General features: G+C 44.1%; 1 protein-coding gene across 1 annotated transcript in view; it reads right to left on the bottom strand.

Annotated features, from left to right (window-relative positions):
• Positions 1 to 27,984, bottom strand: part of LOC147012056 (uncharacterized) — a 54,289-nt gene that overhangs the window by 21,170 nt on the left and 5,135 nt on the right. The window contains exons 2-5 of the mRNA XM_085856366.1: positions 26,693 to 26,929; positions 16,885 to 16,981; positions 5,717 to 5,785; positions 5,305 to 5,492 (exon numbers count right to left, since the gene is read on the bottom strand). Of these exons, the coding sequence (XP_085712492.1) occupies positions 5,305 to 5,492; positions 5,717 to 5,785; positions 16,885 to 16,981; positions 26,693 to 26,929 (591 nt within the window). The remainder of the gene's footprint in view (positions 1 to 5,304; positions 5,493 to 5,716; positions 5,786 to 16,884; positions 16,982 to 26,692; positions 26,930 to 27,984) is intronic.

Here is a 27,984-nt window from a genome sequence, read left to right as displayed (position 1 = left end):
TTCTGGTTTTCATCAATGATCTCTCGGACTCTCTGGAAAATCCTCTATTTCTCTTTGCCGACGACTCCACCCTCTGCCGTACCATCTGTCATCCCTCAGACCGGCAAGCAGCAGCTTCTTCACTCACTGCAGATCTGGATAAAATCACAAACTGGTCCAACACGTGGAACATGTCTTTCAATCCAGACAAATCTCACACTCTCACTATGTCTCTTCGAAAGGACCGTTTACAAAACCCCCCCATCCACTTTCTCAACAATCCTCTGGAAGAAGTCTTTTCTTTCAAGCTTCTGGGTCTCACTATCTGCCATGACCTTTCCTGGGAAAGTCACATTTCCAACCTCGCCTCAAAAGCCAGTCGCCGACTGGGAATCCTCCGTCGTGCAAAGTCCTTCCTCAGCCCTCTTGAGCTCCTGACCACTTACAAAGCTTTTGTCCGTAGCCAGATGGAGTACTGCTCTCCCCTCTGGGCTGGTGCTCCTGCCTCCCACCTTTCTCGGCTTCACGCTGTCGAAACCAGGGCATTTAAGATCATCGGCATCTCCCGCAATGAAGCTGAGTCTTTGGGCCTCTCACTCAATCACCGCAGGTTGGTCGGTGGTCTTTCTGTCTTCTACCGACTCCTCTCCAGCCTTGCCCCCCCTGCTCTCTCTGCGATTTGTCCCCACCACATTTCCACAGGGCGCTCAAGGTCCGCCAACAACCCCCTTCTGGTAAAACTACCAAAATCACGAATCACTGCTCATCTTCACTCTTTCATTCCTCTTTTTCCCGCCTTTGGAATAAACTTCCTCGCTCTATTCTTTCCCATTCTTCCCTCCAGGCTTTCAAAACAGCTGTTCACCACCACCTCTTATCTTCCCCCATCCAAATCCTCGATCTTTTCTACCCCCGATAATCCACCCAAGCCCACTTCCTTCATTTCTCCTGCTTTCCTTCCTGAAAGTCCCTGAAATGTCCATCTTCTCTTCGCCATGTTCCCCGTCCCATCCCCATCCCTCTCCCTTCCACAGTTCACCTAATGTGTCTGTTCCCCACTGTTTTGTCCCTTCCACTCCCGCCCCTCTTGTCTCATGCCTCCTTGCTGTGAGTTGTGTGTTAGCTCTCATACGAGCCTCGACCAAGGTATACAAAAAATAAAAATAAAAAACCCATAGATTTTTTGTTCACTTTCCTTACTCATATCGATACCTATGAATCGCTGGATACATTACATTGCTTATAAATGTCAGGAGACGCCAGCATTTGTGGCTTTATTTAATTTCCACACATGCCATAACCTCGAGAAGCTCTTAAATGAAGGAGAATTACAAAATTTAAGCTCTAGAATTGAACTTAGCAGCAGTTCCAAAAAGTGTTTATTTGTCCAATTCGGCATCTCTGGGACGTGTGTGTTTAATATGACGGATAGGCGATGCTCATGCTTACCAAGCCAGCCATTCCTTATCAACCGTTTCGTTGGAGTGCTTGCTTGAGTGCTTAAGCACTTAGCAAGCACTCTCCAAGCTGCTTGGTTGTTCGTTTCGGTAAAAGTACCCGAGCTTTCAATCTAACACATCGATTGGACATACATTTCCTCCTTTGTTGGGCCCCGCGGTGCCGTTGCTTTGGTGCCACGGGAGGTGTCTCATTCGTTGAAAATGTGCAACTTTATTTTTACAGGACATCGCTTTGTTTAACATTTTTGTGCGATTTCCTTTCATCATCCACCCCTCACTTCGACATCGTCACAATAAGGTCCATCCGACCTCATGTTCGCCATGTTTGATCTAGCTGTGAAGACATAAAGCATAGACTGACATTTTGTGTTCTGTGCCTTGATCTATTTACCTCCACCACCGAAGGTGAAGGAGGTTATGTTTTCACCCCCTTTCTGTCTGTTTGTCTGTGTACACGATATCTCAAAAAGTTGTGGACGGATTCAGATGAAACTTGATGGACACGTTGAGTGTGTGACAAGGAAAAATTGATTCGATTTTGGTAAAGATCTGGATCCGGATCCGACCACTAGAATTTTAAAAGTGATTCTTCACCATTGAGAGATCGGGCCAAAAACGATATGGTCCTGAAAAGCATGATATTTCAAAAATATATTGGGCCCGATATGTTCTCATGGATCATGCGATCTATCAAGTGCCCTTGTCGTTTTGAATTGAATCTTGCTATTGAATGGAATTCTTCTTTCAAAGAACTCTGCTTCAAGGTAAATCTTTATGTTTGTCGTTTTTATGTACTCTATGTGTGTGTACATTTGCGCGTGTGTTGATGTATATAAACTGTATTACCATACTGAAGATTGGCACCGGTGGGTGTGTTGTTGGTCGTTATCTCCATATGCGGATTTCAGAATGTGGAATGGAGTCCTCCCAGGTCTCTAGGTATCCACCTCCGTTTCGGGAAGGGCAGTCACGAATCAAGGACCAAGATGTGAAGTTTTGTTCTCAGGGCTCTCTTGAGGATCATCACTGAGCCCTGGACAGCTTCCAACTGTAGTTTGCTTGTAGTAATATTCCCAGGGATGTTTTCTTATGATCTGTCAGGTTCTTATTCATCATTCCCATTAATCCAATGATTATTGGGACAATTTCGGATCTCTTCAACTTCCAGGATCTTTTCACTTCATTCTTGATGTTGATATTTGGTCATTTTCTTTATTTCTGCATTGGTTTGTCCAAAAATCACTGGTATTAACACCTCCATTAGCAATGCCTTTTTCTCTTTTTTGTACCTTCGTACGATATCTGGTCGCAATGCTTTGTTTTCAATGTTTACGCTCGATGGGATCATGAGGTCATAGTGAGCAGTCGGTACTTCCATGTTTTCAGTGATTGCTTTTGATTCATGTTCCCACAAATTTTCTGGAATTAGAATATCAAAGTTTTTTTCAGATTTGCCAGCTTTACAAACGTTACAAACTGTTGTGTCGTTGTGTACAGCTGTTCTGATGTGTGTGTGTGTGTGTGTGTGTGTGTGTGTGTGTGTGTGTGTGTGTGTGTGTGTGTGTGTGTGTGTGTGTGTGTGTGTGTGTGTGTGTGTGTGTGTGTGTGTGTGTGTGTGTGTGTGTGTGTGTGTGTGTGTGTGTGTGTGTGTGTGTGTGTGTGTGTGTGTGTGTGTGTGTGTGTGTGTGTGGTCATTAAGCATAACATATCATTCTCTTTGCTAACCCCACCTCTCAGTCTCTCTGTGTCACACACACACACCTTTCTCTCCTGCAGTGTATAGCAATGTTTGATGAGGCATCGCTCTCCCCACCTCCCCCACCCATTCCTTCCTCTTCTCCCCTTTCTAACCCACTCCGAGCTTCCCCTCCCCTCCCTTTGTCCTCTCTGCCTCCCCTCCCTCCTTTCTCCCCCCCCCCACCTTTAACATCCCCATCAGCGAAGTGACGGGTGGTATTTGCTCGTTGTTAACAAGGAGAATCCCCACGTCATTGTATTGTTAAAGATAGCCCAGCTGGCATTGATGGAGGAGGTGATTTACCTGCCCTGCCTGGTCTGGTCTACATGTGGTACCAGACGATACCTTGTGGTTTACTGTTAATGCCCTCAAGGTATATTGGGATTGAGCTCTTAAACATTAAACGATGGAATAACGGTGGCAGGCCGGCAAGGTCAAAAATCCTAATGCTATTTCCAAAGGGATACAAGGAGAAATCAATCAAAATGAGTTTAAAAAAAAAACAACAAAATAAACCAATGTCACCCGCAGGGTTACCCGTATCTTGCCAAAAGGTGACCACGTGTGACTTCTTTAAGGTCACACTGAGGTGAACAGAGCTGCTATCCACCAGGAGCGACTCCTTGAGGAATATCTGCCTACGAGAGATTCCGATGAGAATCGTTCTACAGAGTAACCATGAAAAATATGCGTTTGCCTCATAACGTCACCAAATGACATCATAATGTCTCAAGTTTGACATATCTAGAAAGCACTCAGAGGTGTTCAATTTGAGGTACTACACGATATGGTTCCTAAAACTTGAAAATTTGACCTTGGGGTCAAATATGTTTGACCTTAGGCGCTAACCATGAAGGTCAAGGCCAATCGCCACCAAAAATTAATCAGCTGAGCGCCAGACCATGAACTATATTCCCATGAAGTTTGAAGACTATCCGATCAAAATTACTCAAAAAATAAGGGTTTCGTCGACTCCCCTGATTTGTGACAAAGTGACCTTGACCTTTGACCTTGACCTTCAAAATTTTGTGCACTGAAAGGGACCTCTATAGGCCTCTGATATGCGGTTACAAAAATTTCCAATGATAACTGTGCTCTACAGAATTTTTTATGCGTGATTACAGACAAAAAAAAAAAAATACAAGCTGACTAACATATCTTGCAAAAACTTCGTTTTGGCAAGATAATAATCAAACAACGAGGTCAATGATGCAAAACTACTTTTGGACAATTAATCAGGGATAACAAGAAAGCTCACACTGGATTGGCCTCAAGTTGGGATTACATCCTAGGATCTGGAGGTGAAGCCAACAGCAGGTGCTGCATTGCAGAGCATGGTGCCCTTTAGTAAGCTTTCCCTTTTACAACCATGCAGACATGAAAGATTCAATGGAATATTTCACAAGAATTATAACTTTGGTTCACACCCTGAGCTTGCCTAATGTGCCCCATCCGGGCCTATTTTATCGATAATCGCTGAGGCAGCTGCATGAGGGTCCAGTAATTGTGAGGTTATAAAGGAATATCAGATCAGTAGCCACAAACAAGTGTCCTTGTCAGATGGGCTTAACCTTCAAACCACGGGTTGAGATCTGGTTTATAGGTTGTCTGTCTAACAGGGACATTTGCTTGAATATTGACAGCACATAAACTGGGGCATAACAACAAAATACTTGTTACATCTTAGCAAGAATCGAATCAGTGATAAAATAAAGCAAAAGAACAAGTCCTTTGATACCATACCTTCTGGCAATGCAAGAGATGCGAAGGATGGACCAAAGACATCGATAAAATTTACTCTTTAACAATCATGGGGGGGGGGGGGACCTGCATTCACATTCATTATGACCCGCTGTGTCAGAGCCAACGCTCATTTTCAAGCTGTGACTCTTCTGACAAAACAAAAGCCTGAATTTCAAAACAGCGTGCTGGGCACAGCATTGCGATGCAAGGCCTTCCACTTCTGCAGACTCATACCCTCACATTCGCACAAGTGCCCTTGTCCCAAGTTCTAAGCAGAACAGGTTTGCAGTCCTTAAAACAGTTTCCATGAAAAAAAGTAAGAGTCGAGGTAATTGTGGTGGCGTAGGTAGTTGATCGAGCAGAGCAGGGTCATCGCGAATGTACCTTAAGTGTCCGAAGCTGCGTCTGCGTCGCTTCACAGCGTAGCATGGCAGAGTTACAGCAGCCAGTGCAGCGAGACAGCTCAACGCACCCAGGCCAAAGCACAAAGTTGGCACTGCTCGCGTCCAGCAGCGATCGGTGTAGCTTCACAGTAGTATTTCGCGGACGGCACTCTGCCAGGATCGCTTCCTCTGTGATGGTGGTGGTAGATATAAAAGATGATGATTAATGTGATTAAAGAGCTTGGAAACTGCACAAAACAAATTTTATAATTGCTCAAGGACTAAATTGTGCTCAACTGAACAAAGACAAGTGGTGGGAAATGAAAAGAGGGGAAAATGAAAAAATATATATAATAATGAAGGACATTAAAGAATGGAATGGGAATCAAAGACAAAGATTAGAGATGTCCCACCTGGCCTGTTCTGTGACGATACGTAAGTTAGGCTGCGTGGACGAACGATGCCTTCTGCTGTGTAGTATTCTAGAAATAGAATACAGATAAATGTAAGCACTGTGAGAAAATTCCATAAAAGTGTACCAATAATAACAAATCGATGTTGATTAATCAAAAACATCATCACAGGGATGTCCAAGCAGTGCCCCAGTGTGGCTGTGACCGCAAATGGAAATCATTTTGAGGTCCATTCGTGAGTCATGCATCTCCAAAGACAACAAAAAAGGAGCAATAATTCAAGCAACTTGTGTACAACCAAGAATGGCATGATTAGCGAAATACAAAGAAGAAAGGAAGAGGGAAGGGAGGGTAAAAGATAGCATAATGACCAGGGTTACCAGTTTGAGAGACCGGAGGTCATGACTGTAAATCCTGTTTTGAGAAACTTGGATAGAAATAGATAAAGGTCTGCAGCCCAAATAGAAAAGATAAAGGAAAATAATAATTTGCAGAGATTAAAATTGTGAAGTTTGTCAAAACAGAATGATTAGCCTTCGGTGTGGAAATGTGAAAAAAAAAATAACCTTTTGTATACAGTGTCGAGGCTCGAGGAGGAGCTGGACCACAGAACGGATCAGGATGTAACAGAACAAAAGGAACAGAATAAAGAGTGGGGGGGGGCACACTAACAGCAGGGTTGAAGTGCAAAACAGAAGACTTGGAGGGATAAGGGATGTGCTTTGGAATGAGAGCATGGGGATGAACAAGATAGATACAACCACAAACTCTCAATCACAGAGGTGGAAGGAAAAAAAAATAATAATAAAAAAGGGCTTGGAAAGGGTTAATGAGGGTACACAAGGTCATGGTTGTGGATCCCTGCAGTTTGCGGATGGCAGTATCTGAAATGGTGGTGAAAGGCTGTTTTGAAGACCGAGAGGGAAGAACTAGATTGAAGATAGAGAAAGTTGGTTCCACAGCTGGGGAAAAACAGAAGTACGAATGAATGAGTGGAGGTGAGCAGTCATTCCGGATTTTCAGAGTTTCACCAGAAGGAGGTTAATGGCAGATCGTGTGTGCCTTGCAGACATCTGGTGGGAGAGGTGCGGGGGATGAGGGGGGGAGGTGGTGGAGAGATTATGGAAAAGGTAAGGGGTGCAAGACCAGAAAGGAGGTGACAGAAGACAGAGTAACCACCGACCTGTCTGTGATGTCAAATTGATAAGCCGAGAGAAAGGGTGTGGGGGAGGAGAGAGAGAGATGATTGACAAAATGAAGGGAATGACAAAAAACAGTAATATCAGGTTTAATGGCGATTTCAGAATATTGGGAAGAAATGGTAATGCAAAGTAACCTCAATTATGTGGGCCACCTGTTTTCTATGGCAACTTTAGCTTGGCAGAATGGCATAAAGCACGTTTTAATTAAATAATTTATTTCCCATTTTTAGAGTTCTATCCTTATACAAGGATCTCTGAGACAGGAGGGGTAATCATGGCTGTGAGGTGAGGTAACACGAGATGACAAAAGCACATGATTTTCCGCACCACCTCGATGGACCATTGTTTGCTGATGTGGATAGACATGGCAACAATGGACATGAAAAACGATGCTGGGAAAAATGGTCACACCCAATTGGTCAGTGCCACGATCAACCGATAAGAACCCAATTGGTCAGTGCCACAACCAATCAACGAATAAAAGGAAAAACAGGCACACCCAATTGGTCAATGCCGTGACCAAGCGACAAGGGAATATTGCCGATATAGCTCCAGCCACATAAGCTCTCTTTAATATAGTAGATTTCAGATTGTATTCGTTCCTGATCTTCCGGGGGGGGGGGGGGTTAGAGGGGTTGAGGGTTGAAGGAGGATGCAAGTTGAGAAAATAGCAAACACCTTTGGACGAGACCCTCTCACAGACATCACAAACACTACATAGATATCCAATAAACCATCCCATACCCAAGCTATCTACCAGTGCTGCTAATGTCCGTGTATCCCTTACTTCTCGGATTAAATAAACTGTTCTGATCCGAGCTTGAATCAAGAACACTTACCTGCTGCACAAGCTCAACATCTTATTTTCATTTGGGGTTTAAGTTCAGCTCCCAAAAACACTGCTTTCTAAACCCGAGTGTGCCGATTGTGCTTTGCGGGGCTAATGTTCTGCGCTCGGCACAAAGAGCGATATGGGTTGATGAACTGAACTCTAGCGGTTATCGGATGGAAACGTCCAGCATTATGAGGCTGCCATGGCCAGTTTGGAAATGGCAGTTCATCCGGTGGAAATAATAATAATAATAATAATAATAATAATAATAATAATAATAATAATAATAAATGACTATGGCAATCATTACTGCACCCAACAATCACCATACTCTTAAACTGCATTCCATCACCGATCTCAAACCCACCAAGGTTTGATGAATGTCTGACCTGTGGGACCTGAGTGGGAACTGGCCTGATTAGGAAGTTTGAACTCAAGAACAAGTTTCTATTTCAATTAGTTTAAATCATCTATCAGCTGTTGCCATTTGGTATCCAGACTGGCAAACAATGAACATGCTGTGGACCATACTCAAACTCGAGTAAAGACACAAAAATCCATCACAAAAGGCTAAGATAAATCCAGCTTCTCATCATTTGCAGATGTAACCGAGAGAGGTCCACGTGATCAGCACGACCCGCCCAGGCCTCTCTCACACTTGCTAATTAACGGTGCCCAGTAACAAAAGGCTCCTGTGCGACTTCCCCTTTAATTGTTTGCGGTTGAAAGACAAAGGAACTCCCTTCAATTTCCTGGTCGGCCCATCGATCTGGGTGGCTCGCTTCGGTTTCGTGTGCGCAAGTTTCCTTATTTTCCTCCCGACGGTTTACACATCGGAATGAAAATCAGGGAAAGCTTTTTGAAGATCAAAGCAGAGGCCTGTGGGGACTTACACAGAAGAGTCACACACGTTGCACGGAATTGTCTACTTAGAGAAAATTAAACATTTGCCAAATTGAACCTTGTCTGAAGGATAAGATAAACAAAAACCTGATTACGTATATGAAGTGCAAGTCACGCAAGTTTGAATAAATGTCTATCGACTATCAAAGGCTGGCAGATGATCCCCGAGATGTGAAAAAAATAGACAGAAGAAGAGAAAGATGGTGATGGTTCTGACCTGATTAGTTCAAACATTAGGGTTATCCCTTACAATGTTCTTTTCCATATCTATTGATTATTTAATCAATTTAAACATTAAATCTGCTTCATTGGTTCAATGACATTACCGAAGCGACAAAGCATAATCACAGGGGAGAATGCCAGAAGGTTGTCATCTTCTACTCCACCTTGTTGTGAAGTCTCCATGTAAGGACCCCTCACCATATGTGCAAGTGGAAGCTAACTGAAAGCCCAGAAGGTTCTTGCGGTCATCAGGATCAGACAGACATTCGTACAGGTCACGCAACACTATGCACAGAGTAGATTTGTGGGGTCCTTTGTAGAACCACATGAAGCCATCGACTCTGCAATCAAGTGGCTCTCATCACTCTACTGATAGTTATAGTGTCTGCATGATCATATGAAACGAGATTTCATTGTCCATCGTCCTTTTTCTATTCTCATGTGTCCAAAACATGATATAACCTGCACACCCAGATGTTAATAACACATCAATTGATTCTGAGTATCCATCACAACCAAAGAAAGTTCAAAAATTTATTCAGGACTATCCTTTTTTAATTTTTTTTCATTCCGATGTTTGACTTAAAGTAAGTGCAATACATCAAGTTTATATTAGAATTTTTAAGCAACCAATCAAGAATATCCCAGATTGCAGTGCTGGTGGAGGATTCCATACCAGGTTGAAACCACCTCAAATGGTTTGATTTAGTATGGTACAAATCCTTAAACCAATGCAACTCATCACTTCTCTTCCTCTCAGATCGTATATATCCTCGTACCATTGAATGAAAATTTAAACTTCAACTCTTTTATTCCTCGCTTCTCCCACCTATAAACCACCTTTTTGTACAGGCTGTTCTTTCCCTACACTTTCCTCCAAGACTTAAAACAGGAAGTGCACCATCACCCTCGCATCATCCTCCATCATGACCCATGACCATTATTACCCCCATTAACCCTTTCCAACTCAACTCTTTGCTTGCTGATTTTAGTGTTTCCTCTCCTCTCCATTCTTTCCTGTTTGTTTATCCCCTTACTGGTTGTACCCAATTGTTGTCCCACCACCCCCACTGTCAATTCAACCTTGCTCTTTCTTCCACGAGCCTCGTTCTTGTGGAAATTAAACAACTCGTGCCAAATACAAACTGGGACAAAACTTTCCATCCGGTGTAAAGTCCCAACGAACATTCGGTCCCAAAATCATGGACAGAATTGCTTGATGAATAATCTGTGCCATTTCCCATTACCACAACACAAGGACATTCATCTACACTCAGAGGGGATGGATGAATGAATGAATGAATGAATGAATGAATGAACAAACAAATGAGATGCATTGCTGAATATCCAGGACGCGATTCTGCGTTTGACTGGTTGGGCGGATGCAAGACCGAATAAGACTTCAACAAGGGTGATCTTTACGTGAGAGCGACAATCCCGCGTGCAGAACGGCAAGTCGTGGCGTCGTCGTAGTAAAAGCATCGCTCATTCCCACACGCCTCGTCAAACATGTGATTAAAGTGTCCGGCTGTTAGCCATTTTATTTTGCCAGAGTTTTGTGGGGCGTGTCATATTCCTGGGTTTTGGCTTTCATTATCCTGCCCCACCTCGATTGTCCAGTCACGCAAGCCACGCTGGCCATGTCTTGACCTAGAGACCTGCTGACAGACACAAGCGATTTGACAACAATTCCACTAATGCTCGCCGAGGCAAGGAGGCTTGGGAGATTAAAGGGATGAAGTCGGGTCAGTAATCTGCCATCTCTCACGCCCATCGTCACCAATGCTCCCACCCAAAGCTCGCGCCTCATACGACCATGGAAAATTAGAACACAGGGGTAAGACTGGGCACATTAAAACCACCGGTTCAAAGAAAAGTACATTGTGAGGTTAATGTTCTTTGCCTTAAGATCGATAGTACAAAAGTTTGTTTCAAAATAATTAAGGTTCTGATGAGAGTATATTTACCAGAGTCAGAGACAAACCCTTACCGATTGTTCCCTTTTTCATTAGCTGACTAGCTCAATTGGCCTTGTAAATCTAATCAGGTAGGTGACTGTCAATTTGACCTTAAGCGAGTTGTAATTTAACTTAAGCACTTCAAAGCTTGGTAAAGACACTCAAAATGAAGGGCGGGGAATAGTGGATAATAGCAATAGGAAAAATTAAAATCTAATTTTTGGCCATTACAAGTGAGAGTTTTATGATTGTTAATTAATTCATGATGCCAGAATTACGTATAGAGATAGTAAAGCAGCAAAAAAAAAAAATTAGATTTATTTGTTGGAGAACAATGTAAAAACATTTTGGGCCACCATTATGCTTTCTTGTTTTTGTTCCATTCTTTGGAGGGGAAAAGGAGGAAAATGCGTGAATGTTTACTCTCCTATTAAGGGGTGTGTCCGACATGGTTTGGAAACAGGAAATAGTCTAAAGGAGCCAAATATGGTGAACACAGATGATGATGATGGATTGAAATGCTTGCATGTGAACAGAGTATCTGTGAGATCGGTCTCTGACAATGCTGATCGGGGGGGGGGGGGGGCAGAGGCGGCAGTGGAAAAGCTCCAAGTAGACTTCTGGGAGGTATCTGCAGGATCCAGAAAAGGTTTCTTGACCAGGTTGTAATTCGGGAACAAACGTGGGTTCACCTTTTCGATCGAAGTGGAGCTTGAAAACACGAGAACTCGACACCTCGCAGATTCCGAGTCGATGAGCCTCACCCCCATTCTTTTGGAATTCCGAAGAACTAATTATGAAAGACTATTTCCCAACCAACAAATTGCTTATCCTAATAATCATCTGTTTGAATGAAAATCGTTCGGAGATGTGTGCTTTTGCAAAACCACACAATGAATGAGACCTGTTTTGTTGACGTTGATAAACAACAATGAACTTCACCAATTATTTATTTAATCCATTCACCAGGGTTATTAAAGATAAGCTTCTCGGAGTATGATTTTTGTTACAATATCCAAATGAAACACATGAGGGAATAAAACCAAATAAAATCGATAATATGCAGTGATTGGACATCTTTCCATGAACACAACACTTCACAGTACAAACCATCCAAGCAAATCTCCAATAGGCCGAGCAGTTGGAACAGTTTTTGACGTTTTCAGATGGCATTTTGGTGCAGAGACGTGGTTTTGAGATTTCCCTGAAACGCAGAGCAGTTTCGACGAGAAATTACAGCGGGGAACCAGTTTTTTTTAAAAAGGAAAGAAAAATAACAATCACACCAAGAAATGTGGAGGAGTTAGCAAAGTTTGTAATATGTTATTCCTTCCTTTATACAAAGAACTTGGACATAGGAGGAGGCCATTTGGCTCGCCATGCCTTTCTCAGAGAGTGGTTGCTGTCTGGGAAACATATCTACAAATCAGATCATGAACCGAGCTCCATACACAACATCGGAGCTGCTGAAGCAGTTTCTCCGACGCAGGGTTACAACCCTGGAAGGGTCGCCACTCCGACGCAGGGTTACAACCCTGGAAGGGTCGCCACTCCGACGCAGGGTTACAACCCTGGAAGGGTCGCCACTCCGACGCAGGGTTACAACCCTGGAAGGGTCGCCACTCCGACGCAGGGTTACAACCCTGGAAGGGTCGCCACTCCGACGCAGGGTTACAACCCTGGAAGGGTCGCCACTCAGACGCAGGGTTACAACCCTGGAAGGGTCGCCACTCAGACGCAGGGTTACAACCCTGGAAGGGTCGCCACTCAGACGCAGGGTTACAACCCTGGAAGGGTCGCCACTCAGACGCAGGGTTACAACCCTGGAAGGGTCGCCACTCAGACGCAGGGTTACAACCCTGGAAGGGTCGCCACTCAGAATTTGTAATTTGTTCCATAGTGCTGGCAATAGCTAGTCTGCTCTTCACAAAGGACACTGTGGGATCTGTAACATCCACCAACTAATGGGGGCAAATGTGACTCCCAGCTTAACATCCTTCCAAGGGACAGCACACACATTGATGATTCACCCTGCCTTGGAAACACCTGGATGACAGTTGATAGCTGGGTCGGGATTAAAACCCAGGCTAGACAGCTTAGAGGTACCTCTCAGCCATCCTGCCAGCATAACAGCTTCAACACTATAAACACATTCATGTCACGAAGTTATTTGATGTCACATGCGAACACTACTAAGAGCAACCATAACACAGGTTGAAAAAAAATTGCTTCCTTTTGATTTATTTCTGCAACGATGAAATAAACTCCAACGGTCATAACACAGGTATAAGTAAATAAAATTCAAGAATATCTTGCATGACATCTTGAGTTCCTAACCAGGTGTCAGCGCATTTGGGGGCTGATATTTTCGGTATTGTCCGTCCATCCATGTGTGAGCCCAGAGCCTCTACTCAAAAATGTCGAGACGCATTTTTCATTTTCCGCAATAGAACATCTGGGCATGAGGCAAGTCAAATGATTTTGGGATCGCCACACGTCATGGGACACACTTTTATTTCCAAATGTTGGCAATTATTTAAAATTTTATGGGAGAGAACAGTACAAAACTGTACGGTACTGAACATGCTTTTGTGAACCATCATTTATTTACTTATGTACACTTTACCATCTCAACGATGGACCAACCACCTTGAACAACTTATTTATTTATATACAGTACACACTTTACCATCTCCACTACTGACCTGCCACCTTTATGCCTGGTGTTGGCTTAATGGTTAGGGTGGTGGGCTTTGGATCCGAGGGTCCCGAGTTCAAATCCCACTCAGCTGTTGAATTAATACCAGGTGGGGTTAACTCTGCCTATCATCCTTCTGAGGTCAGCAAAATGAGTGTCAGCTTGCTGGTATCTTGTGTCGGAGTGGTGACCCGTCCAGGATTGTGCCCAATAGCCAAGGAGACTGTTTAAGCAGCACCAACGCTCTGCACAAAGTATGGTCCCAATCTCCTCCTCCTCCTGCTGCCTTTATTTATTTATTATGCACACTTTTGTGTCACCACTACCGACATTCCACCTTGCATTATTTATTTATATACACTTTAGCATCTCCACAATCAACGAACCACTTTGAATTGTATATTTACATATATATATATATATATATATATATATATATATATATATATATATATATATATATATATATATATATATATATATATATATATATATATATATATATATATATATATATATATATACACTTCACCATCTCCACGACCTTTGTATTTATTTATTTCATTGTAAAATTGTCCCATTTTTAAGATGCATTTGGAGGTTGTGTCCTCGATGAGGACTTGCACCCTTGTGTTTGTTTTTTTTTTTTTTTCCAAGAAAGTCCTTCAAAACCGTTTTGCAATGCTGTTACAAAATTTATGGGACATTCATAATCGATTTGGGAGTGGGGAATGATATGGGGTAATAAAACCGGAATGTGTATTCACAACTCGGGTCATTCGGCACTGGAGAACAGAAACTTTGGACTTGGAGTTTTTGTTATTACATTAAGGTTTTAAATTTTGTTTTTAATCTACAAAAGCAAAGCTTCAATGCTGTGAAGTGAGATGCAAAGATTGGTTAATAATACACGTAAATGGAATGGCTCAAACTGCTGCCCCACCCCACCCCCCCCCCTCCCTCTTCAAATGCCTGACCTACACAATGGCCTTGATGGGAAAAGCCGTATGCAGAATGGACCAAACGATACATAATTGTTTCCTAGTTCAGTGGCAGGAAAACCTACACTGTGACTATTTCTGACATCAGCTGGTTTTTACAGTCTTGGCTCACATTCTATTGATTACATCACACATCATCAATCAGCTTCACATGCTTGACAGGTATGGAGGAAACAACACAAAGAAGCTGTGATTCCATACAAGGAGAGAACACCCATCGACTTGCACACCAACTCCCCCCCCCCAAAAAAAAAAAATCCCACAAAGGATGCCATCATAGAAAAGGCACAAGATAAAAGGAGGTGAACATCCATTTCCTGTGTGACCTTATAATGAAATGTCTTTTTTGTTTAAAGTGTGAAAATACTTTCCCTTTTTTAAGTTTGAAGAAGCAGCACCAATGAGTGACAATTATGATGAGTGACAAAGGAAGAAAAGTAATCTGATGGAAATCCTCACCAAATTTTCCTCCCATCGCCCCTACTAACCCTTCCTTCTGATATGAATTCATCATGGAGAGGTTGGCATGAAAAGCCTGGCATGACAAAAGAACACTGAAAATAAAATAAAATATATTCGAACAAAATGGACATCTAACCTTCCCATGACTGAAAAAACAAAATCTCTGACATTGCAGTGACTTGCGCCTTATCTTCTGATTTCTCCGTTACAAGATCATCCTGCACAGAAGCTCCACATCATGCTCACAGCCAAGATATGACCATCAGGCTGTGTACCTATGGGGCATCAAAATTAACCAATTTCCTGGATAGGTGATCGAACGCCGTATTCTCAAGTCGATGTCAGTGCGTTAGGATTGATGTGATTCGGGGGCGGTTTAAATCTCATCTGAGCAGCCCGAGATGCTACACCGTGTTGATGTATCACGGTTCGGCCTCGTTCCTGGCGCGCGATGAGTGGAGTACGGTGCAGGCACGGGGCCAACATGCTCGTGCAAGAGACAAGATGTATGGCAAACAAGTAACCTTTTCAGTAGTCTTCTTCTTTCGCAAACAGCACATAGCTTCAGGTAGCAACATTTGCTGGGGATGCTGCTGTACAGCTGCTGCAGTGCCCCCTGTAGATTTGAGCAACAATTTGTAATCTAGCCAGGCATGCCGGTGATAGCTCACCTACTCTTCGAGAAGGACCCAGTGGGATATTTAACATCCACCAACTAATGCCGGCAGACGAGACACCTGCCTTCACATCCATTCGAGGGACGGCACGCGCATTGATACCTGCCATGACTGCGAGACACCTGGATGAGAGTTTATCACTGGGCCAGGATTCAAACCCAGGCTAGAGGGGTCAGAGACGAGTGTGCATACCTCAAGGAGTCTAGCCCATCCTGCCAGCCCACTTTTACAACCAAGAGAGCAATTCCAACACGATGTTAAATGGATATGTCAGCACAAAGCCCCCAACTCTTATCTCAAAAGGCTATGCTGTCTCCAGGGCAACAGCGGTTGATAATGTCTGCCGGTCAAAATTCAGCTAAGGCTGCAACCAGGATGATGGTACAAATAAAACTACAATAAGAACGGTAAAGTCAATAATGATGTTCAATAAAGAGAACTCGCCAACTGTAGCGCTGAAGCTCAACACTGTCGGCAGTGTGCAGACCGATAATGTGATGAACGACTGCATTGAAACAACTGCTGAGGATAAATGTCAGGAAGCTATTTATGCCACAAGAAGGGGGGTCACAGGATCACAAGGCAAGAGCTCAAATTGCCACGACAACCGAGACTTCTGCCCAAAAGTTTTCGTTGCTTTATGCATGATATTTATTTAATTTATAATGCTCAATTCATTCACTCGATGAACAGCCGTTCTCATCTGCAATACACTTAAAACAACACGATTTTGCACAGCTTGAAGACGCGAAGGATTCGTTTGCATTCACCAAGTGGGTACATTGAGCAGCCAGCTTAGTAGCCTGTCCGAATGATGGCGTGCCCTCCGATGTGGCACTTCCAGCCGTGGCAGAGGAACCGAGGACTCGGCTCGCAATGCAATTCCGTTTAACTCTCCAGATAAATGGCTAACTCGCCTTGGCTTGTCCAGTTTTGGCCCAAAAAAAAAAATGTGAGAAAGCCCCAAGGGTAGGGGGTACAAAGGTCAGCCATGATGTCACGGTGCAGCGTTTGTGACCATTGTGTTCCTAAGACCAAGATCAACAGACAATTGGTAGCCGTTGGGTGGTTTCGAGTATCAAATCAAACCGACACCCGGTGAAAACGAGGCAGAATCAATGGAGCCGACACGAAACAGCAGTGACTGCAAACATGGATAAAGATTGCGTGGCATGCGGAGAATTCCAAGGTGCGCGATACGGGGAAGCTTTACCTACGGAGTCAAAAGGCAGGACGAATGGCAGATCGCTCACAGTCCGGGCATCTGAGCGGGATATCACCTCCAGGATGCTTCGAGGAACGGACAATCTCTGTGTGGATGGCAGGAAGGTATACAATGGAGAGTAAATGGTGAGACGGTCAAAAAGAAGAAAATCAATCAAGGACAATAAAAGCCTCAATGATGTACAAGACAAGTTTTATAATGGTCTGTACATAAACACAGACATTGTTTGAGGAATCGGCTGAAAACGGGAGGTATCACTTTTATGAGTCCTTGTTTCCTCTTTCCATTCCATAATCTCCAACAAATTCCAATCCCTTGAGGTTTTTCCTCTTCATTATCTTTAACCTCCCCCCCCAAAAAACACCTGTGGCTTCCCACGATTTTCCTCTACTTCTCACCTCCCATCCTCCTTGCCAATCCTAATTTCCTATTCCTGTTTAGGTCTCGCACTTTCCGGTGCGAGTGTGGAACCCCCTGTAAATGGCCCCTTCACGACCTGGTGACAGACTAAAGTCCGCAGGTGTGTCCTGACTCCTCCTGAAGCTCCTCCCCCTTCGACGATCACCACACCCCTTTCACTCCGTCCACATATGGTTGGCAGATAGCCTGTCTAAATGGGTAAAACTCGCCTCCGAACTATGTAGCCTGGGTTCGAATCCCGACCCAGCTATAAACTGTCATCCTGGTGTTTTGCAGGCAGGATCATTCATCGATGTGTGTGCCCGTGCCTCGGACGGATGTTAAACTGGGCGTCTGTTCAGTCGGCGGACGTTAAAGATCACACGGTGTCCTTCAGAAAGAGTCAGCGAGCTCTCTCCGGCACCCTGAACCAATTCATAATTGCTGCTCTGACCACCGCTGTGAAAACAATGGCAAACCACCCGGCATCATAACCCGTGCCCACGCCGACCCTCTTCCAGCTCATCATGTCCGTCTCTCCGCTAACCCTGATAAATAAATACGGGACACTCACTCGGCGTGATGTGGTCGCGCGGTGGCCAACCAACCCACGTGACCAACACACATTTTGATCTCATCCCACTAATCTTTATCCCTCGACAGCTCCATGTATCCGACCGAAACACCACGCGTTTGCCATCAACTCGAACGCACAACAACCCAGTACGACCTCCTGTCCAATAAAAGCGCGAAAAAATGCGCCACCATTAAAACCAGATAAACCTCCCGAACGAACCCGAAACGATAACGTTGAAAACACAAGTTATACTCGGACTGAACTTTCATCCGCAACAAAACACTCAAAATCACAATGACCCGGTTATTAAGCAACGAATTGGATTGTTGTCCTGAAAACAAGTTACAAACGATCCAACTACCGAGCAAAAGTGCCGAAACGATCGCGAGGCATCCGCTGCAACGACAACAAACGGGACGAACAGGTAGCACCGGGCGGAGCCTCACCTGTGCGCACAGCGTCCCCGCGTGCGCGAGAGCCAAGAGCAGGCGCAGCGCGTGGGTCATCGTGTGGGTCATCGCGCCGGCTCGAGGACAGGTAGAGAAGGACTGGGCTCGTGGAAGGACGGGACGGCGTTTGGAGAGGGTGGGAGAGGAGGAGGAGGAGGAGGAGGGTGCTCAGTGGAGATCAATAGTTTGGAATTTTAGTCTCATCGCAAGGAGGAACAACGAGACGGACGGAGGACGAGGAAGACAGAATGGTTCAACGGAGGTAGATCGATCGATGATCGCAGCTCAGTCTTCCAGGAGGCTCGAGTGCACCTGTTCGAGGAGACAAACTTCGCTGGGATAAGTTCGAGTTTGGAAGAAGAAGAAGAAGAAGCAAAAAAGAGGAGGGAAAAGTGGACAATGTCAAAGAAAGTTGAGAAAAAGGGAGAGTTCTCGGGAAGGGGATTTCAAAGAGATGGAGTTGACGGTTAAGACTTCCCTTGCTGAAGCAGAGCGAGCTAAGCCGGCAGGGCGGATTTTCCCGATTTTATAATCGCCCGGGGAAACAGATGTGTGTAGGGGGGGGGAGGATAATGGGAGGGAAGGAGGGTGGAACTGCCTTAAGTAGGCGGGTTGTACGATCGAGGTGGGGGGTTCAAGATCGGTCCCACCACTCAAGCTTCAATCAAATACCTAGAAAAAGGAAGTGTGTATGACATCTATGATCAGATGATTGGGCACCCAGGTAGCCAATGACGTCATGCCGACTGTCGATACACCCGACCAGCGGTGTGGAAAGTTCGCCAGATTTGATGGCTCAAACATTGGAACAGCAGTCTTATTAATAGGGACATCACAAATGGATGAGAAATGTAAAATATAAAAATAGATGAGCAAACAGATTTGTCAATCTTTTTCGTACAGAACAGCATAGACAGGAAAGACACAGGACAGCAGAATTGTTTTCAGACAGACAATGGGGGAAGTCACAAACAGACAGCTCTTGTGACTAATCCTTTCTCAGCGCCTGTGTCCCAGACATTCCAAAGGCTCCCCCAATACACCCCTTCACCTGCTATACCCATATCTGAACACCTCTCCCTCTCCACCTGCGATTCCCACACTCTCTCTAACACCTCTCCCTCTTCACCTGCTATTCGCACACTCTCTCCAACACCTCTCCCTCTTCACCTGCGATTCCCACACTCCAACACCTCTCCCTCTCCACCTGCTATTCGCACACTCTCTCCAACACCTCTCCCTCTTCACCTGCGATTCCCACACTCCAACACCTCTCCCTCTCCATCTGCTATTCCCACACTCTCTCCAACACCTCTCCCTCTTCACCTGCTATTCCCACACTCTCTCTAACACCTCTCACTCTTCAACTGCGATTCCCACACTCTCTCTAACACCTCTCCCTCTTCACCTGCTATTCCCACACTCTCTCTAACACCTCTCACTCTTCACCTGCGATTCCCACACTCCAACACCTCTCCCTCTCCACCTGCTATTCCCACACTCTCTCTAACACCTCTCCCTCTTCACCTGCTATTCCCACACTCTCTCCAACACCTCTCCCTCTTCACCTGCTATTCCCACACTCTCTCTTACACCTCTCCCTATTCACCTCACATTCCCATACTCTAACACCGAATCTCACCTCATACTCTCTCTAACCCTTACATGTATTCATGTCCCACCCAGACACTCTCTCAAACCCATCTTTCTTTCTTTCTTTCTCTCACTCTCCCTACATCCCCCTCCCATTCCCCTTCCATCCCTCCCTCCACCCCTCCCGCTCCACCTCCATCCTCCTTTGCCATCTTGACAAGGATTCATGTTTGTTACAAATGACAAGATTCCAAAACTTTAGTAAAAACAAGAATTGCACCATTTATCAGTTGGTATTTCGGTAACATGTCTGGGGAGGAGGGGGGTGGAGGGGCGAGTTTGGATGTGTTTTCAATGATGTGTTCACCAAGCTGTTACTAAATTATGGACTTATGGAGAGAAGCGCAGGTAATAAATGTACAAGGGAGAGGTAGGGGTCACACTCCCAACAACAGCATATACACCCCTTCATCTCAAACAATACCCTCAATGTACTTTCCATATGAACATGACAGTTTTCCCTTCATAAAGGAAACATCAACATCTGATACCTCTGTGAGTGTATGAAGGCAAGTTTAAAAAGTACAATAAGGACAAGGTGAAAGATGCAAAAGGAGGGATGGGGGGGGGGTAAGGGTCTTGGGTGTCAAATATTTGTCATTTTGTATACATAGGATGTTTCAGAAAGAGTGATATAACTTTAAATGTTTATTTACAAAGAAACAGAAACCTCAGGAACGTGAACCAAACATTTCTTGAAAGCTTATGACATGGTATTTTATATCACTCATTGCTATTGCAGTGAGTCAATGCTCGAGTTAGTGAGAGCCCAAGGTCTGAAATTGGCATTTACGCAAAATCCTTGTAATTGACATTGTGTGCCCCTCCGTGGTTCAGACAAACATTGATCCTGACTCCAAAGTTCTGTCCAACTATCATGTAGGTCTCATGTGGCAAGGCCTGGAGGTAGTCTGACACCTCCTGCTTCAGATCATCCAGCGTGGCAGGATGGTTGGCATAGACAGAGCCCTTAGCAGTCCCCCAGAACCAGTAGTCCAGAGGGTTCAAGTCCGGAGTTTGGGGTGCCCAGTCATGAGTGGTATCCAGGGTAATGAAGCGGTTCCTGAAGAGCTGCCACAGGAAAGTGATGTGTGACCAGCTGTATGCAGGGGTGCATCATCCTGCATAAACCAGGTCATGCTGAGCTGGTTTGGGGTGACCTTTTGGGGGAGATCATTATGGAACTTCTGGAGCACGGCTTGGTAGCACTCACCGTTGATTGGCACCGTCCTGCTGTTGTCATTCTCAAACCAGTAAGTCCCTAGCGTTCCCCATCTGGCATTGAAGGTGCAGAAGCATGTGACCTTAGGCCCTTTCAGGTTCCTCTCGGTGATCTCCTCAGGTGCTTCTATCCCCCAGAAAATGTTGTTGTGGTTGTTGATAGCACCGTTCAAGTGGAAATGGACTTCATCACTGAACCAGATCAGGTTGATCCAGTTTGGGTACAGCTCCATCCTGTCACTGAGCCAATGGCACATATCAAGTCTTCTTCTCATGTCATCTTGACTCAATTCGTGCCTAATAGAGATGATGTATGGTAAAAGCTTCAGTTCCTTTGAGAGGATATGCCAAACTGATGTTGGTTTGATGCCTAGCTCCCAGGAGCGCTGGCGGTGGGACTTCTTGGGCCTGTCCACTGCAGAATCCCGCACGGTGTCAATGTTGACTTGGCTCTTGGTTCCTGAGGCTAGCCTGCCACTGTTGCCCTCATGTTCAAAATGTTTCCCAATACGTTGAATGGTACAATTTATGGGTCCATCACATGTTCCGAGGTTGTATTCCCAACAGAACCTCTGGCAGGTGTCTTCATATGATTTAGTCTCATACCACAGAGCCACCACTTTTGTCTTCTTCTTCACTATCAATGGCATAGTTGAGCTCAAGAGCGAGAAATCCCAGTGAACAAATACCACGATAACACTACCAAACCCCGAACAGGAAAACGGTATGGGTCAAAAAACAAAGAAATGGCAGGAAGTCAAAAATTGCATCAATCTTTTTGAAACACAGTGTATGTATATGTATATATATATATTTATTTACATATACATAGAGAGGGGAGGAGAGAGGGGAGGAGAGAGAGGGGGAGAGAGGGGAGGAGAGAGAGGGGGAGAGGGAGAGAGCGAGAGACTTTTGTATGCTTTTATTATAAAAGTATCAAAAAACACACCAGAAAAAGCACAATCCATAAAAACAAATCCAAACGATCTTTCAGAAAAAATGAATTCAACAAAAGCAATACAAACAAGGGTGTCTGTTCATGTCAAAACCCCCACAAAATAATACATATATGCAAAAAGTAAGTGTAAGTACTTTACACTTTTACAACCATATTCCATCACGAAAAGACACTCAAAACCTCATCAGTGTACCACTGATCACCCACAATATCCAGGCTCAAAAGATAAGCCTGCTCCATTTTTACTCGTGCCAAAACCATACCTTTAAAGCACAAAAGCACATTTGCATTTTTCCCCTTCAATTTTGCTTTCCTGGTTTTATAAATTGCCAGTTTAGCAATGCCCAACAGAAAGGACAAAAACGAGAGGACTGGTTTACTTTTATAATTCCCCCCAATTCCATAAATAAAGATGGGAAAGGGAAAAACAAAATTAAATTTATAGAAAAGCTGTTGAAGGAAGAGAAAGAGGGGTACCAATCTCTTACATTCAATAAAACGTGGGCACCATTTTAAATCAAATCACAAAAAGGACAAGAAATTAGAACAGAAGAATTAAACTTATGGAGTAATGTCTGTGTGACCAGGGCTTGATGTGCTAGTCTCAAATTCAGGTCTCCAGTTCGCCCAAGAGTTGGAGAACTATACATTTTGTTCCACACTGGAGTTAAAAAAGCTCCATCAGGTAAGGTCTCATTCCACCGATTTTTCAACAGTTTAGTAAAACCAGGTATACATGCTTCCAGACATATGTTGTAGATAGCCGTTTTCCCCATGACGTGAAACACACCAATTTCCTCTAAGTTTGAGGAGAACACACCCTCTTGTTTTTTTGAGGCAATTTGAAGTTCAGGGAAATAGAGACGCGAGTCTACCACTTCCTCCACCCCAGTCCACCCGATGTTTAGTCTATGAAAGGTTTGAATTACTGCTTTCAAGACATTTTCCACAATACGAGCAGAACGAACACCAGTTTTTAATGAAAGTGACCTTACAGGTAGCCAGGCATTCAAGGATGGTTGCAACAGGTCTCGCACTCTGTTTATTCCAATACTGGTGAAACAATGCATAAACGACCTGGAGGTTGAAATTCTAGAGAATAAAGGATTCCGAACTAATGACTCATGTACAAACTGTTGGGCATCGTATGATACCTCTAAACGTTGTACTCCGAGGACTTGCCAAGCATTCAAAAGGCTCTGATGAAAACTGGGGAGCTGAGACATGTCAACGTGTTGCAAGTCGATGAGGAAAAGTTCACGGTCATATTTCAGACCTTCCACTTTCTGCAAGCAGGCGTTTGTGAGAGGTCACCAAGGAACACACTCACTGTACAGTAGGCGCTTAATCGTGGAAATTCGGAATGCCATTATCCGACTTGGGATATGCATCAGATTTTGACCACCCATGTTTCGGGGTCTGCAGACCACGTCTGGGCCCAGCCAATGGTGGCCACCCCAGAAAAAAAAATCAGTCAGAACCCTCTGAATCCCTGTGACCAAGTATCTCTGGGTTCAAGTGGGATAACTCTATGCCAAATAAATGGAACCACCAGGTTATTTATGATTGACACCCGTGTCTTAAGCGAGAGAAGTTGGTACAATCTTCTCCACCTTGCCAGTTTCAATTTAATTTTTTCAGGAAGTTCTCCCAATTTTTTTGTTCATACGCTTCAATTGCTAGAAATAAGCCTAAATGTTTAAACCCCTCACAACTCCACTGTATTCCTCCTGGTAAAACAGGCAGGGACGAGGAAGGTGATCTGGGGCCCACCCAAAAAGCTACTTTTTTTTCCAATTTACCCTTGCAGTGGAAGGAAGCTCAAATTGGGCAAGGCAACGAGAGACCTCAGAAACATCTTTTTGATTTGCAATAGCAACACAAATATCATCAGCATAAGCTGAAACAACGACTTTGGAGTTTTGTGAAAGAGAGACTCCCAACACCGAGTTCCGAAGTAAAACTAATAAAGGTTCAACGGATAGATTGTAGAGCATGTCTGATAGCGCACAGCCCTGACGGATGCCTCGCTGAAAGGGGAAAGGGTAACAAAGACTATTATTAACCTTCAGCAGACAAGATGCATATTTGTACAATAAAACTCAACATAAGCAATACATTTTTCCCCAAACCCTGTTCTCCTTAATACATCAAACAAAAAAGAAATGGTTAACACTGTCAAAAGCTTTTTCTTGATCTAAAAGTAATAAACCAAAACTAGGACATGTAGTTTGACCAAAACTGATCAAGTCTCTCACCAAAAAAAAAAATTATCGTATATGGAACGTCTGGAACACAGTATGATTGATCAGTGCCAATCAAGAAAGAGATGACTTCCTTTAGATGGGTTGCAAGTTCTTTTGACAATATTTTATAGTCCGTGTTGAGGAGTGACACAGGCCGCCAATTTGCGGTCTCATGCAGGTTTCCTTTCTTCAGAAGGAGACACAAAACTGCCCTCCGGCAGCTCAATAGCAATTCACCTTGTTCAACACTCTCGTGAAAGACCTCAAGAAGAGTAGGGCCTAGAATGTCCCAGAAAGCCTTATAAAATTCAGCTGGAAAGCCATCTAGTACAGGGGCTTTCCCATCCTTGAGCGCAGCAGTAAGTTCTCCAAGAGAAATGTCAGGCTCAAGCAATTGTTGGTCTTCAGACAGAGAAGGGAGCTGTTCAAGCATCGCATTCCTGTTCTCCTTATTCACAGATCTTTTTGCGAACAGTTTTGAAAAATCGTCTTGTAGTTCATGCTTGATATCATTCTGGGAGGTCAACAAATCACCACCAGAAGAGCGCAAAGCATGGATTTGTTGAGAGGTCTTGACCGTTTTTTTCCAAATTGAAGAACCCTTTGTTTGGTGTGTCAAGTTGGATTTTTTTCGTTCCGCAGTTGGACGAATGCACCGGCCACCCGCTCTTTCACCATTTCAGCCAGAAGGGTCCTTTTCTCTGACAACTGCTGGACATTCACGCGAGACAATCCAGCTTTCTGGTCACAGATAAGTATATCCTTTTTTGAAGCAGATATCACACCAAAAGTGTTGTATGTGCTGTAAGAGCAGTATTGTTGGCAAAAACATTTGATTTGGGACTTTGTGCAGTCCCACCATTGTCTTAAGTTCAAATATGAACCCTTTTGTGATGCACATTTTTCCCATACCATTTTAAAAGCTTCTATAAAATGTGCACTTTGTAAAAGTTTCAAATTAAAAGTCCAACATGCACTTCCACAGACATGATGAGGAAAGCCACACACCATAACAATCATGTGATGATCGGAAAAACCAGACGGCCTTATATAAGAGTTCTTAACAATGTTTACCATTTCATGATTTACATAAAATATGTCTCGGCGAGCCATCGTCAAAACATTTCTTGATGCACAAACCCATGTATACTGACGGATATTACGGTTTTGTACCCGCCACACATCCACCAGTTTAAACTTTTTGACGAGCTGTGCCAAAGGCCTTGCACTGGGTGGATGAGGCTCACAAGTGTTCTGATCAAGTTGTGGGTTGAGGGTGCAGTTGTAGTCACCCCCCAGACACAACAATATGGTCAAGTCAATGGTGCTTACAAACTCTGCCAACTTGTACAGAAAGGCATCTCTTTCAGAGTTAGCACAAGGACAGTAAACATTTGTCATGCAAATCTTTAGGTTAATACTGACAAATTGCACAGACAGTAAGTAACCTTTGCAAATTTCCTTACAAGTTATCTCCGAAGGCTGGAGTCGAGGATGCAACACTATTGCCACACCAGCCTTGGCCTCAACAAGCGCGCTCGAGAAAAAAAAGACAACCTTTAAAGATTTTACACCACTCATCCTCAGAAGACCGATTTGCATGCGTCTCCTGTAGCATTAGCACATCATTTTTTTCATTTTGGAAGAGCTGAAATACCTGGAGGCGATGCACACAACTGCAGCCTCCATTGATGCTCAGGGATGCTACTTTTATCTCCATTCTGTTGGTTATTCTTGAAGCTCTTTACCAGCCCGAGTAACACATTTCCTTAACCTTTAGAATTGAGAATCTGACATGTTAAACTGATAAGGTTCACGAATCGTACTCCTTGCAGTTTTAATGAAATCGTGTAAATTCGGGAAGTAATCTTTGATTTTGACGTATCTTTTCCTGAATGTATCATCCAGGAATTTAATCACATTTTCTTGAGACACTAAGGTTGTGTCATTTCTCCCTTCATCCTCTTGAGAGCTTAAAGCACTAAAATGTGGGGTCGAAGAGGTTTCATCTGAATCAAGTGCTTCATCTTTGGCCTCTCTTATTACTTGTGGAACATTTACCTTTGGCTCAACAGTAAGTTCTACTCTGTTTACGGACCCCTCTGAATTTGCCTTGTCCATGTCCTTCCCCTCTACAACCCTTAAATCATCATCTGTGAGGGAGGGGTGGACATTTAACTCACAGGGATTTTCCCCTTTATCTATTTCTCCATCACTCTCAGACAGACATAGCTGTTAACTCGTCTGAACAAGTTTGGCTAACAGGACAAACACTTAAAACATCCTGAGATACCTCACTGTTCTCTGTGTCCCGCTCAGAGTCGGCTAGTGGAGCAAGTGAAGTCTCCACATCCGCACACGACTCCGGTACCACCAAGGGGTTTCCAATGTGAGACGTCCCTTGGAGGGCCACTGAGCCTGACACGATCTGGACCTTATTCTGCTCCTTAGCATCAAAGGCATCAACATTTGACCGTTTTTGGCCTTTTTTTTCCTGGTATCCGTAACAGATACCTCCATATCGTCCACACTGTCACGTACAGTGGATGGTAAAGGAGAGGAAGCAACCACTTTCACTTCCTCGTTTGGTGGGGGTGGATTAATTACGTCACGATTACACACCCTCTCTCCAACGCTGGTCGGGATGGACGAGTCCAATTCGTCGAACACCTCAGCCGGTGGGGGGCAGGGCTCCCGATTCATCTTCTCCCCATTAGTTTGTGGTGAGGAAGAATCGTCCCTCACCGCACGTTCACTTTTTTTGTGGTGTAACCGCATTGGGACAAACACTCTTCACGTGCCCGTGAGCTCCACACCCAACACACGTCATAACCTCTGAGGAGGCAAACATTTTATATTCAAACCCTTTGATTTTTACACTGAGTACAACATTCAGTGTTTTACCATTTCCAGGTCGTATCATATAAACCACTCTTTTAAAGGACATGACGTGTTTACATTTATCGCTAACATGACGCATCGGCACCATTGAGATCCTCGACACAACCTTACCGAACTTGGTTAACTGGTTACACAAGTCCTGGTTCCTTATAAATGGTGGAATATTATTAATATTAACTTTAACTGTTGGGGCCTGTAAAGCGAACACAGAGAGGGAAGTGTTCAGTTCGATGAACAGGCCATGCTCAACCACCGTGGCGACCACGTGATCCTCCGACACAAACACCACAAACTTCTTAATCATGCGACAAGTAGCACGAACATTATGTAAACCGACGATGTTACTGATGGCAGAAAACACATCGTTAAGTTCCACCTCACTGGGAGGGAAGAAAAAAACAGCGTTTTTACGAGTTAGTGACTCCAACATCTCGACACGGAAACGTTCACCCGCCATTCTAACTCAAGAAAACAAGTTAGTAAACTTTACCGAGAGAATAAGATGTTTCACAGACACCAAGAAATCAACGATTAAAGTTGAGAATTAACAAAGAACATAGTCGTAGTGAACGAGAAAAACCTCCCCCGGCGGCCATGACAGGCCTTAGGCCTACGATTTTCTCTCTCGTTCTCTCTCGTTCTCTCTCTCTCTCGTTCTCTCTCTCTCTCTCGTTCTCTCTCTCT

This window comes from Eptatretus burgeri, chromosome 15, assembly GCF_056783735.1.
Source record: "Eptatretus burgeri isolate ZD-2024b chromosome 15, Ebu_testis_v1, whole genome shotgun sequence".
Lineage (NCBI taxonomy): Eukaryota > Metazoa > Chordata > Myxini > Myxiniformes > Myxinidae > Eptatretus > Eptatretus burgeri.
This window is presented reverse-complemented; position numbering and strand designations above follow the sequence as displayed.